General features: G+C 34.0%; 1 protein-coding gene across 2 annotated transcripts in view; it reads right to left on the bottom strand.

Moving 5' to 3' along the window:
• The window catches only part of LOC139527996 (uncharacterized), a 289,349-nt gene that overhangs the window by 228,478 nt on the left and 47,937 nt on the right, over nt 1–12,934 (bottom strand). Inside the window, exons 12-15 of one of the 2 annotated variants that reach the window (XM_071323756.1) lie at nt 12,135–12,187; nt 10,791–10,935; nt 8,877–8,983; nt 8,029–8,119 (exon numbers count right to left, since the gene is read on the bottom strand). The exons of the other annotated variant lie outside the window; for it this stretch is intronic. Of the exons in view, the coding sequence (XP_071179857.1) occupies nt 8,029–8,119; nt 8,877–8,983; nt 10,791–10,935; nt 12,135–12,187 (396 nt within the window). The remainder of the gene's footprint in view (nt 1–8,028; nt 8,120–8,876; nt 8,984–10,790; nt 10,936–12,134; nt 12,188–12,934) is intronic. 2 annotated transcript variants of the gene reach the window in all.

Raw genomic sequence — 12,934 nt, forward strand, 5'->3', positions numbered from 1 at the left:
TCTATTTCAAGTTTTGACGGGAGCCAACATGAGCATTATTACAATTTACCGCTATCCAAACCATGTCCGTACACAGAGAATGACTCTAAAATATTAGAAAATAAATCCAACGAATTTATAAGTTAAATATACAATGAGTTGGGTTCACTTCCTAGACATGCTAGAGACACTTTCATTCAAAAATTAATACAAAACTGCAAATCATCAAAGAAAAACATTGAAACAGTCAGACAGGAACTTATTGACGTCGTGAAACGTCAACAGAATTTTCCAAATCCAAATGCAATATTAAAGAAAAGATTATGTCCTAGAAAATTAACAGGAGATTCGGTTAAAAGTAAACTTGGAAATGATTGTTATGTATTGTATTTAGCCTCAGTCGGGGAATTTGGAGACGATTTAAAAAAACGCGCTTAGTGTAAAATCTTCATCAAGCTTAAATAGGACTTTATCGTTTACTGATGAGATATCTGGATCACAAAATGACGCAATAGTTAACCTTGCAGTAAAGGATACTCTAGTTCGTCTAGAAAATTATATAATTTTATTAAAATCTGAATATGCACGTGACTCTAAGATGTTGAACAGATCAATTGAGAAACTAAAGAAAGAAAATAAACAACTCAAAGACCGGGATTTCAAATACAGTGATCGTTTCAAGAACCTACAAAATCAAATTAATGTGATAAAAACCAAAACAGAATCAATAACAACATGTACAGAAACATTTCAAATGGACGTGAAAACAATTAAAGTTCAATTACAACAAAACTGTAAACAGAATAGTAAAACAAACAGTGAACTAAAATCTTTGGTTTCTCAATTTTCGGAGAGTGTAAAATCAGTAACAAAGATGAAATCAGACATTGATAAAATTCATGAACATATATCGAAACATACTGTAAACATGAAAACAATAGACAAAACTGTGAATGCAGAGTCCGAGCGACTAAACCGAAAGTCCGATATCCGCGCTAAAGGTGTAAGCAGTCTGAAATCTAAAACAGATCTTATTAATTCAAAGCTGAAAGACTTAGATGCCCAAGTAGAATTAGCATGTAAAACATATAGCTCACTGAGCGTATCAGTATCCGATGTCCTTAAACATCTTGTTAATGCAGAAAAAAAGGAATTAAAAACTGTAAACAAAAACCAGAAAACTTATTCAGAAATTGTTAAAAAGGTTACCCCATTATCATTGGTTGAAAACAAAGAATCCAATAAAGTCAACGAATCAAGGAAAATAAATGATGTAAACAATGGCAACGAAGTAAACAAAGTCAATGAAGCGAACAAGGTTAATGAACACCTCTGTAAGTCAACGGTCCATTATGTGAGTAGTCAAGGTATGAACATTACTGATACATCGTGCAAACTGCCTCCGAAACCAAACTCGGCTCAATTAGATGAACTTTCAAATAGAGACTCTGTCACTACAGCTGAAATACATAATACGTTTGACGATGCTGAATCAGCAAAAGACCATATTAAAAATTCCCAAGATAACGGAAATCATAACATTTTAGTTCACTTCCCTCGATCATTATGCAACCCAGTTCATAACTTTTCTGGTCTCATTCATGTTGAACGTAAAAGAGTCGCTCGTTTTGATGTCGGTGGTATTGACAAAACCGTTTCGTCAGAACAAGAAATGAGATATTTTCTACAACAAAGCGGAATTAGAATGACATTTCTGAGATATTTTGACAAAAAATCACTTAAAATAGCTTCCGCTCAACTCAATATCGATGCACGAGACGAACATAATATACACGACTCCAGTTTCTGGTCGAAGGGAATCTTTACTAGAGATTGGAAGCCTTGGGCTTCATTTTATTCACGACAAAGGAGACTCCTAATTATGGAACTAAACCTTGCTTGTTGGAACTGTCGTGGAAAAATGTCTAGTGTTCCTTATCTTGTTGACTTCTTAAATACAAATAGAATTGATGTAATTGCTATTGCAGAACAATGGCTTCGGTCTTGTCAGTTGATGTTTTTAGATACAATTGATTCGACTAATTATATTTGTTACGGGAAAGGCGCTGACGACAATTGTCACCAATTATTCAACTTTAATATAAGAGGCGGCTTCGCCTTTCTGGTATCGAAAAGGCTACAGCCTTTTGTTGAAGTACTTGACATTCCGAGTAATAGAATAATGGGGATTGAAATAAATATTCCAGACACATCAAGCATTCATCTCATATATGTTTATCTACCAGCAGTAACACAAAGTTTTGAATTATTCTTGAAAGAAGTTGAAATTCTGATAGATGTCTATAGCATTTATTCAACTATGGGAACTGTTGTCCTTATTGGAGATTTCAATTGTAAAATTGAAGGTCCAAGATACACGTTCGATTATGATAAACGAAGTGACAGTTTTCGGTCATTTATGCAGGAATATAATCTGCGTTCTCTATATCTGCAAACAAATGGAAATGGGCCAGTTTGTACCTTTCAGTCCTATCAAGGAGGACCAAAAACCGCCACTAATACATTGAAAATCTAACCAAATGTTCAAAAATTCAAGTCTCTGACGAACATATGTTTAACGTTTCAGACCATTAGCCCATTAGATGTTCGTTTGCCCTATCGGACAATACAATCTATGTATCTAAAGACGATGATCTTAGTGATCAAAGGCGTATATCATGGACTAAAGCTGTACAGAACGGTGCTATAGCCGTTTATTCCTTTGCCGTGTCACAATGTTTTTAATTACGTTGACGCCTGGACTGATTCCGGTGTGTCTATTCTGTGTTAAACTTTAATAGCATTATGTATTTGGGTTTAATTTTCTGTAATTAGTTAATACTTCAGTTTCATTATGTATATCTCTTTCATATTCATTTGTTAAAATTTACTGTTTGCAATAGCATGAATTGTTCTATATAATAAGGATGTTCTTATCCCGGGCATAAAAACAATGCCGTATTTGGCAAAACCTTTTCAACTTTTTATCTTCAGTGCTGTACAACTTTGTACCTTTTTCACTTTTATTCCCCTTTTAAAATGTCCTGTACCAAGTCAGGAAGATGGCCATTGTTATATTATTGTTCGTGTCTATGTGTGTTGCATTTTAACGTTAAGTCGTTGGTGTTTTCTCTTATTTTTGAGAAATTGAGATAAGACGTGGCACGGTACTTGTCTATCCCAAATTCATGTATTTGGTTTTCATGTTATATTTGTTATTCTCGTGGTGTTTTGTCTGATGCTTGGTCCGTTTCTGTGTGTGTTACGTTTCGGTGTTATGTCGTTGTTCTCCTCTTATATTTAATACGTTTCCCTCAGTTTTAGTTTGTTACCCCGATTTTGTTTTTTGTCCATGGATTTATGAGTTTTGAACAGCGGTATACTACTGTTGCCTTTATTTATGGGACATTAAAACACCAACTGCTACTCCGGTTAATATTGAACAATACTACAGCGGAATAGTGAATGTTATTTTGAGAGCCGATATCGAGACTCTTCCCGGTAAACAGTACATGTATGTAAAACATTTAAAACCGTATTGGACAAAATCTGTGAAAGAATATCATACAATTATGAAATTACAACGTCGAACATGGATTGAGAATGGCAAATTTCACGACTGTAATGACAAACATTACAGTGATTACAAAACCGCTAAATTGAAATTTAGAAAACAGCTTGAGCTAGCATATGAAAGCTACATTAGTGAAATAAATCGTAAAATCGAAGAATCTGTAGACTGTGATCAACGTTTTGTATGGTCTGTGATAAAAAGTGGCCGGAAAAGTGTATCGCATTGTCAACAATTAAATATTAGCGGTATTCAACTTATTTCTTCAGACGAAATACGTGACGGTTGGGTGACTCATTTCCAATCTGTATTCAGTTTCGATAGCAACTTGATCAACCCTGTGAATGAAAAAGCTGTCGATAATACTATCAACGACTTGTTAGAAACTATCCGTACAAACACAAATGAAAATATCGAGGAATTTACTTTCGACGAACTATATAAACGTTGCGACAATTTTCCGCATAACAAATCGTCAGGGTTCTGTTACGAACATTTGAAACACGGCGGAAAGCTACTTCAGTGTCATCTATGTAGTTTGTTTAATCTTGTACTGGAAACATGCTACACACCGATAAGCTGGAAAGACAGTTGTATCATACCTCTATTCAAAGATGGAAACAAATCAAAGTCTGATTCGAATTTATATCGGGGAATTTCTCTTCTATGTAGCATATCAAAACTGTCTGAAAAGGCATTATATACTCGTTTACCATCGCTTCATCACAACTTTCCACACCAATCACAAGTTGCCTACCAGAAGACATTATCTAGCACACATGCAAGTTTTAACAGGCACTAAGTCGTACACCATAATTTGGAGCGTCACAGCAATATTATCGTAACACTTCTGGACAGCATGAAAGCATTTGATACTCTTTGGCACAAAGGACTATTAGTTACGTTGTATATATATTGAGTTCGAGGTTTAACTTAACTGTTGATCTATAAAATGTATCAGAAATCTTGTGCAATTTAAAGGAAAGTGTTCAAAATGGTTTAAACTCAAAAGAGGCGTAAAACAAGGCGGTATACTGTCTGCTATCTTTTATTTAGTGTTCATAAATGATCTTCTTAGACAATTAGATGAAAGTCCTTATGGAAGTATGCTATTCAATCTTCGAGTAATCAGTACCGTACAAGCGGACGACATTGCCCTTATATCTACAACTTCAAAAGGTATGAAAACTTTAATGAACATTTGCCAAACATATAGTAAAAATTGGGGCTAAAGATTTTCATCAGCAAAAAGCAAAGTACTGAAATTTGGTTCTTCAAAATGTGCTACCATCAGTCAACCATTTAAACTTTACGGAGCGGACATTCCAGTAGTAACATCAACCAAGCATGTTGGAATTATATTAAATGCTGAATTTAAGAGCATGTCCAGAACTTTAAATGCATGCCGGATTTTGAAATGAAATCCGGAATATACCCATCCTTTCTTAATCTATTAACGTGCTCCAAAATAGTATTTCAGATGTGTTATCCAAAGGCAATGTTTGCGTGTAAGCTTTGGTACGGTCAAATACTGAATTAACTATGTTAGAACGTTCTCACAAATATATATGTAAAATAATTCAAGGACTTCCTGCACGAACACGACCCGACAAGTACACAAGCTTACTCGGTTGACTTCCTGTGGAGTGCTATATTGACAAGTGTAAGTTACAATTTTTTGGAAGATTATGTAGGATGGACAATAACTTGCTTCAAAAACGTATACTATTACTACGACTTAGAAACAAATGTGCTAAAAAGCAAAATGGTTTTGTATCAGATTTAATCAAAATAGCCGTTAGATATGATTTGATAAACTTTGTTGAATATTTCATTAATACAGGCAGCTTCCCAAGTAAGGTTGTATAGAACAGATATATTTCCACTTCCATAGCGTATTCTGAAAACAACAGATGGCAACAAAGAATATCAGTTGACTGCTGGTGGACGTTTCGTTCCCGAGGGTATCACCAGCCCAGTAGTCAGCACTTCGGTGTTGACATGAATATCAATTATATGGTCATTTTTATAAATTTTCTGTTTACAAAACTTTGAATTTTTTATTGAAAAAATAAGGATTTTCTTACCCCAGGAGTAGATTACCTTAGCCGTATTTGGCACAACGTTTCGGAATTTTGGGTCCTCAATGCTCTTCAACTTTGTATTTATTTGGCTTTTTAACTATTTTGATCTGAGCGTCACTGATGAGTCTTATGTAGACGAAACGCGCGTCTGGCGTATAAAATTATAATCCTGGTACTTTTGATAACTATTTACACCACTGGGTCGATGCCACTGCTGGTGGACGTTTCGTCCCCGAGGGTATCACCAGCCCAGTAGTCAGCACTTCGGTGTTGACATGAATATCAATTATATGGTCATTTTTATAAATTTTCTGTTCACAAAACTTTGAATTTTTTATTGAAAAAATAAGGATTTTCTTACCCCAGGAGAAGATTACCTAGCCGTATTTGGCACAACGTTTCGGAATTTTGGGTCCTCAATGCTCTTCAACTTTGTATTTATTTGGCTTTTTAACTATTTTGATCTGAGCGTCACTGATGAGTCTTATGTAGACGAAACGCGCGTCTGGCGTATAAAATTATAATCCTGGTACTTTTGATAACTATTTACACCACTGGGTCGATGCCACTGCTGGTGGACGTTTCGTCCCCGAGGGTATCACCAGCCCAGTAGTCAGCACTTCGGTGTTGACATGAATATCAATTATATGGTCATTTTTATAAATTTTCTGTTTACAAAACTTTGAATTTTTTATTGAAAAAATAAGGATTTTCTTACCCCAGGAGTAGATTACCTTAGCCGTATTTGGCACAACGTTTCGGAATTTTGGGTCTTCAATGCTCTTCAACTTTGTATTTATTTGGCTTTTTAACTATTTTGATCTGAGCGTCACTGATGAGTCTTATGTAGACGAAACGCGCGTCTGGCGTATAAAATTATAATCCTGGTACTTTTGATAACTATTTACACCACTGGGTCGATGCCACTGCTGGTGGACGTTTCGTTCCCGAGGGTATCACCAGCCCAGTAGTCAGCACTTCGGTGTTGACATGAATATCAATTATATGGTCATTTTTATAAATTTTCTGTTTACAAAACTTTGAATTTTTTATTGAAAAAATAAGGATTTTCTTACCCCAGGAGTAGATTACCTTAGCCGTATTTGGCACAACGTTTCGGAATTTTGGGTCCTCAATGCTCTTCAACTTTGTATTTATTTGGCTTTTTAACTATTTTGATCTGAGCGTCACTGATGAGTCTTATGTAGACGAAACGCGCGTCTGGCGTATAAAATTATAATCCTGGTACTTTTGATAACTATTTACACAACTCGGTCGATGCCACTGCTGGTGGACGTTTCGTCCCCGAGGGTATCACCAGCACAGTAGTCAGCACTTCGGTGTTGACATGAATATCAATTATATGGTCATTTTTATAAATTTTCTGTTTACAAAACTTTGAATTTTTTATTGAAAAAATAAGGATTTTCTTACCCCAGGAGTAGATTACCTTAGCCGTATTTGGCACAACGTTTCGGAATTTTGGGTCCTCAATGCTCTTCAACTTTGTATTTATTTGGCTTTTTAACTATTTTGATCTGAGCGTCACTGATGAGTCTTATGTAGACGAAACGCGCGTCTGGCGTATAAAATTATAATCCTGGTACTTTTGATAACTATTGACAGTGACTTTAAAATTCTCCTTACAATTCACAAACACATTGTACCGCACAGAGCTTGGGTTATTGCTAAAACTAATCCTAATTTCAGAGAAGGTGCTAAATATATTGTTGACCTATGTTCCGTCATCCGAACAGAAGAGTCGCCTCTCTTATGCAATAAATGTGGCCAGTTTTTCTTTAACGTTATTGAACATATCATGTGTATGTGCGATCGTCTATCCGACTTAAAAGCAAAGCTTTGGGAGGACCTAATAAGTATTAATACGATTGTGTTCAGTGTTTATCTAGACAATATAGAGTCATCCACATTCACAGCAACACTTTTGTCATGTTATACGCAATATGATCTGGATAATGATAACAGTATTTAATTCTCCAAAACTTGTATTACACATGTTTATCGAATGTGCAGCGTTTTTTTATAACAGTTAACTTACCTTCAGAAATATTATCATTTACTTTAAAGTGACATTCAACTGATTCAATCACTCTAATTAATATGTGACATTTAAATCATTCAATTGCTATCATGTCTTGATCAATATGTAAATATCATTATTGTACAATCTTTTTTAATACTTGAAAAATCTTCGATAAGAAGGACATACAGTTAATATATATACATATAAGAAGAAAAAAAGACAGAGAAATCATGATAAAAAACATCCCCTGGAAAATGGTATCAACTTGGATAAATACACTCTATATACAGGCGCTGCTCAAAATTGCTACATAAAAATTTGCTTCTCATTGGTTCAATTGGAAAACTTACATTCTGCCATTCTGATGAAGTATTTGATTTCACTTTCTTCGGTGTTTGTATCCCCTCTTTCGAAAATTCGAAATCCTTTCTTCACCAATTCCTTATATTGATAAAAACAAAAATGTAAGACAATTTTATTACATCAAACACTATTAAACATAATATTTTGATAGGAAGGCAAACCATTATGTAAAAAATATGAGAATAAGAAATAAAACGCACTCGACAATACAGAACAGAGAACAATTAATGTAGAAAAGAATGCATAAAAAAGACGAATAAAACGTACACACAAACAGCTAAAACTTTGAACATGGCAATGTATCTACCAAACCTTCTGTATGCAAGTGCCTGTCCCAAGTCAAGAGCCTGTAATGCAGTGGTTGTCGTTTGTTTATGTGTTACATTTTTGTTTTTCGTTCATTTTTTGTACATAAATAAGGTCGTTAGTTTTCTTGTTTGAGTTGTTTTACATTGTCATTTCGGGGCCTTTTATAGCTGACTATGCGGCATGGGTTTTGCTAATTGTTGAAGGTCGAACGGTGACCTATAGCTGTGTCAATTTTGGTCTCTTTTGGAAAGTTAACCAATGCTTCCTGACGATGGTGAAACTCTACCTTTCGTAATATTGCATAGACAGAAAAGGAATGTTCATCATGCGAATCAGAATAAGTAATGAACCATGTAATTTCAATTGCATATGAACACACATTATGAGAAAGTTGCATTTAGTTTCTTTCAAAATATGAATATGAACTAAATATGCAAAGTAACAATGTCCGGCGGGTTTAAAGAATGTCTGTATGTAAAAGCAACTCGATTGCTATTTACATTATGAACTACATATGTACAGTTACCTTGATTGTACGATCACTAGTGGTAGGGTGAATGCATACAACACTCGAAGAACCATGCAGAAACAGTACCTTCTTCCCGATGACATGGCATGGCAATTTTGTCCTTTCTGTAAGATGATCGTCGAAGAATTGTATTAAGATATTTCATTAATCTGATATAACAGTATCTTCATTTTTCATAGTTAAATTCGTTTTTGAAAAAAACAAAGGGGTCAGGTCCAAAAGTGGACTATAAACATTTATAAGTCGAAGGAAACAGCAATATCTGTGAAAGTGATGGAACGTTATAACATCTGTAAATGTAACGAAATTAAGGAGCATCTGTAAATGTGACGGAATTTATAACGTCTGTAAATGTAATGTTAGAGTGGCAATAATAGAGCGTTAAAGTTCAATACACCAAACATTTATGTTAACAAACAGTCTGAGTTCAAAACTTACATTGGGAACACAATGTTTTCATCTATATGTTACCGGGTTTGTATTAACATGAGCAACACGACGGATGCCACATTTGAAGCGGAATCTGCTTACCCTTCCGGAGCACGTTATATCACCCCCAGTTTTTGGTGGGGTTCGTGTTGCTCAGTCTTTAGTTTCTCTACGTTGTTTCCTGTGTACTGTTATATGTCTGTTTGTCCTTTTCATTTTAGCCATGGCGTTGTCAGTTTATTTTTGATTTATGAGTTTGACTGTTCCTCTGGTATTTTTCGCCTTTCTTTTATGTCTTCTAGTATTACAGTTTTGTCATTTTACACTTGGAACAGGTTTATACTTCATTTTTATAATAGAGTTATACTTTTGGAGTATTGTACAGTTGAGAGGTCTGTATTTCATGTTAGAATACAAGTTCAACTTGAGTCGATAGTCTTTTTGTAACAAAATCAACAGTCTGAGCAATGGAATCAGTGAGAAGATATCATATGTCGAAACGATATAAACAAGTATGTATGCTCATTTATTTTTTTCTTAAATCAAGTCAAGTTCTTTCCAATTCGTTTTATTGATTTAATTGCAATACGTGCGCATTTCAACCATAACATATTATAAATCTGTGTTTATTGAGGTCAAAATATGTAAAAGTTCCCAGAAGAAAAATTTGAGAGCTGTTAAAAACAACAAAAAGAACAAATTAAAGCCAGAGCGCAAAAATGAATTTGAGACACATTCCTCAATTTTGAAATGATTTAAAACCATGATTATATTGCAATGAATATGTGCATTTTAATGCCTGAAACAATTAAATAGTGAATTTTGATAAATTTTTTAGTATGTTTTTGTTTTTATAAAATTTGAATCAGTCTCAAAAGTTTGGAGTTGCTAATATAATATTACATCAGTATTATTATCGTTAATGTGAAATGTTAACATATAATGCCTTACTAAAGTTGTAAACAGTTATTATAATTATGACGTCGCTTAACAATTTAGTACGGGTTGGTGTTGGTTTCTACATGAGAAAATGACAGTACCAAGTCAGGAATGTGACAGTTGTTATCCATTCGTTTGATTTGTTTGAGCTTTTGATTTTGCCTTTTGATTACGACCTTTCCAATTGGAAATTTTCTTCTGAGTTCGGTTCTTTTGGTTTTTTTTAATTATTGCTCAGTTTTTATAACTCTGTGCTGCATTTTTTTTACTGCTGTGTGACCTTTTTGTCATTTTTCATTCTTTTTTTGCTATGACATTGTAAGTTTGTTTTCGACTTTGGATGTCAGTTTAGTATCTGTCGTTTCTCTTTCGTAAATGTTAAAGAAAACGAAATCATATTAACAAACATGCGTATAGTCTAGATAAATGAATTCTTGTAAAACGTCTTTCATGACAGAGAGCAGAAATAAGAGGTAAAGACATAAAATACCTGTATGCATATTGCTACTTTATATTTTATGTTAGAGATTTAAAATTACATACTTGAATATTCAAAGACTTCATCCATCAGTTGACATCTATCGTCTTTGTAATCTGTGTTCAGTTTATTTGCAAAAATAAGGTACAGTACAGGTTTATATGATCTTTTCTGTTCCTTATCGATCTGATACCGAATGTTCACCTGAATCTATATAATTTAATTTGTATCTTGGTTAAACGTTTATAATCACCTCTAATAATGTAGGTCACATTTGTGAAAAGGGTGAGGGATTGTAGTAACTACACTAAGAACATAGCCGCTATCACTTGAAACGGATATGCCATAATAATTACATTAGATGTATGTTTCATTATAATATTTTATTCTTATTGGCTAACTGCACATCACGTGTTATTCCGTAAGCAGATGCATTGCTCAATACAACTTTTCACTCATGATAACACGTGCTCCAACAAAAAAGTGCACAGGTGAATTAAAAAATAAAATATATAAAATTCGTGTTTTCTTGATCATAGCTAAAAAATGTAATTATAATAAAATTGAGAACGGAAATGGGGAATGTGTCAAAGAGACAACAACCCGCCCAAATAAAAAACAACAGCAGAGGGTCACCAACAGGTCTTCAATGTAGCGAGAAATTCCCGCACCCGGATGCGTCCTTCAGCTGGCCCCTAAACAAATATATACTAGTCCAGTGATAATGAACGCCATACTAATTTCCAAATTGTACACAAGAAACTAAAATTATAATAATAATAGACTAACAAAGGCCAGAGGCTCCTGACTTGGGACAGGCGCAAAAATAGGGTTGTAAAAGCGTTGACCGTGCGTACATTTTTAGAATGAAGCGCTTCCGCGCTTCATACAAAATGTACTTCGGTCAACGCTTTTACACCACAATAAATTTACAAAAAGAAGCATTCAATTCTTAAATGATGAAGCAACTTCGCAATTTGGAACTCTTCGTTTAATAGCTTCCTTATGAGCAGCAACCGTCTATTTAACTATTTGACTTTCGAATGATATATGATGGAGCCGTTGGTACATACATTCGTAAACTAAGACCATGAAGAGGCTATTCTAAAATGTCACTTTCCCAATTATGTATTCCATTTAAATAAGTTAAGCTCATAAAATAGACTAATCCCAGGTGCAGTAAGCTTTAGATGTATTTGATACAGTTGCATAGTGACTGAGTTGAAACTACCACTAAGGGCTAAACATATTTGAACTCCATAACAACTTATATTCAGTGCGGAGACGGACCACGAACAGACCAAAAAAGTTGTGATTTCTGTTTAATATATCGTTAATATATGTATGAAATTGTATTTTTCTCTTCTTTTAATCTAATAGCTAACAATGAACATGCATATATCAATTACCTTTTGATTTGTATTGTTGTGGCTGAAATCAACATCAAGGTGGCCTATCGTATCTATTCAAATAATCAAATAATTAAATGATAAAATGTATTTAAAAGCTTTCAAAGTACATATTTGATAGTAATTACAACATAATGGTACGGTCAGTAACGCCACACTTTATTGTATGAGAGTTTATGAATCGTTGACGAGCGTTTTGAACACTAAAAAGTTAAATATGTTTCGATTACCTATATATGTATTGGACTCAAATCGAGTCCAATAAGAGACATCATGATCAATATGCTTGTTCGAAGCCCCTCTCGCTCTTTTGCGTCAACTTATTGTGCTATTTTATTACCGTCACTTTTCTGTACCTTTTGACAGATTTTTTTATTGTAACATTGCACACAGAGAATTATTTACACTGCCAGAGTTCATTTATGTTACTGAAAGGTTTGGCAATACGATATTATTTTCTGTTACTTTTATAAGAATCGCACCACAAATCTTCAGATAGAAATATGATATGAAATACCAATGCCTTTTTTTCTGTATTGGACTTTCAAAATTTCAGGGAAATTTATTCTTAACATAATACAGAATGTAAAAACTTACTTTTCGGGGGGATTTTCAAAAGAAATCATAGTTTTAGTGTCAAATAATTACATGTAACTTATTTTTAATGGTATTTCCAACTTTTCATTCCATTTATATCGGTAATACATACAATTTCTATCTGGTGTAGGTCCATAGTGTTATGTTTTTAGGATTCATTTTTAAGTTATATTAGTATAGTCATAACTTTGTATTCTAAGTAT

The sequence above is a fragment of the Mytilus edulis genome, chromosome 6 (assembly GCF_963676685.1).
Source record: "Mytilus edulis chromosome 6, xbMytEdul2.2, whole genome shotgun sequence".
Lineage (NCBI taxonomy): Eukaryota > Metazoa > Mollusca > Bivalvia > Mytilida > Mytilidae > Mytilus > Mytilus edulis.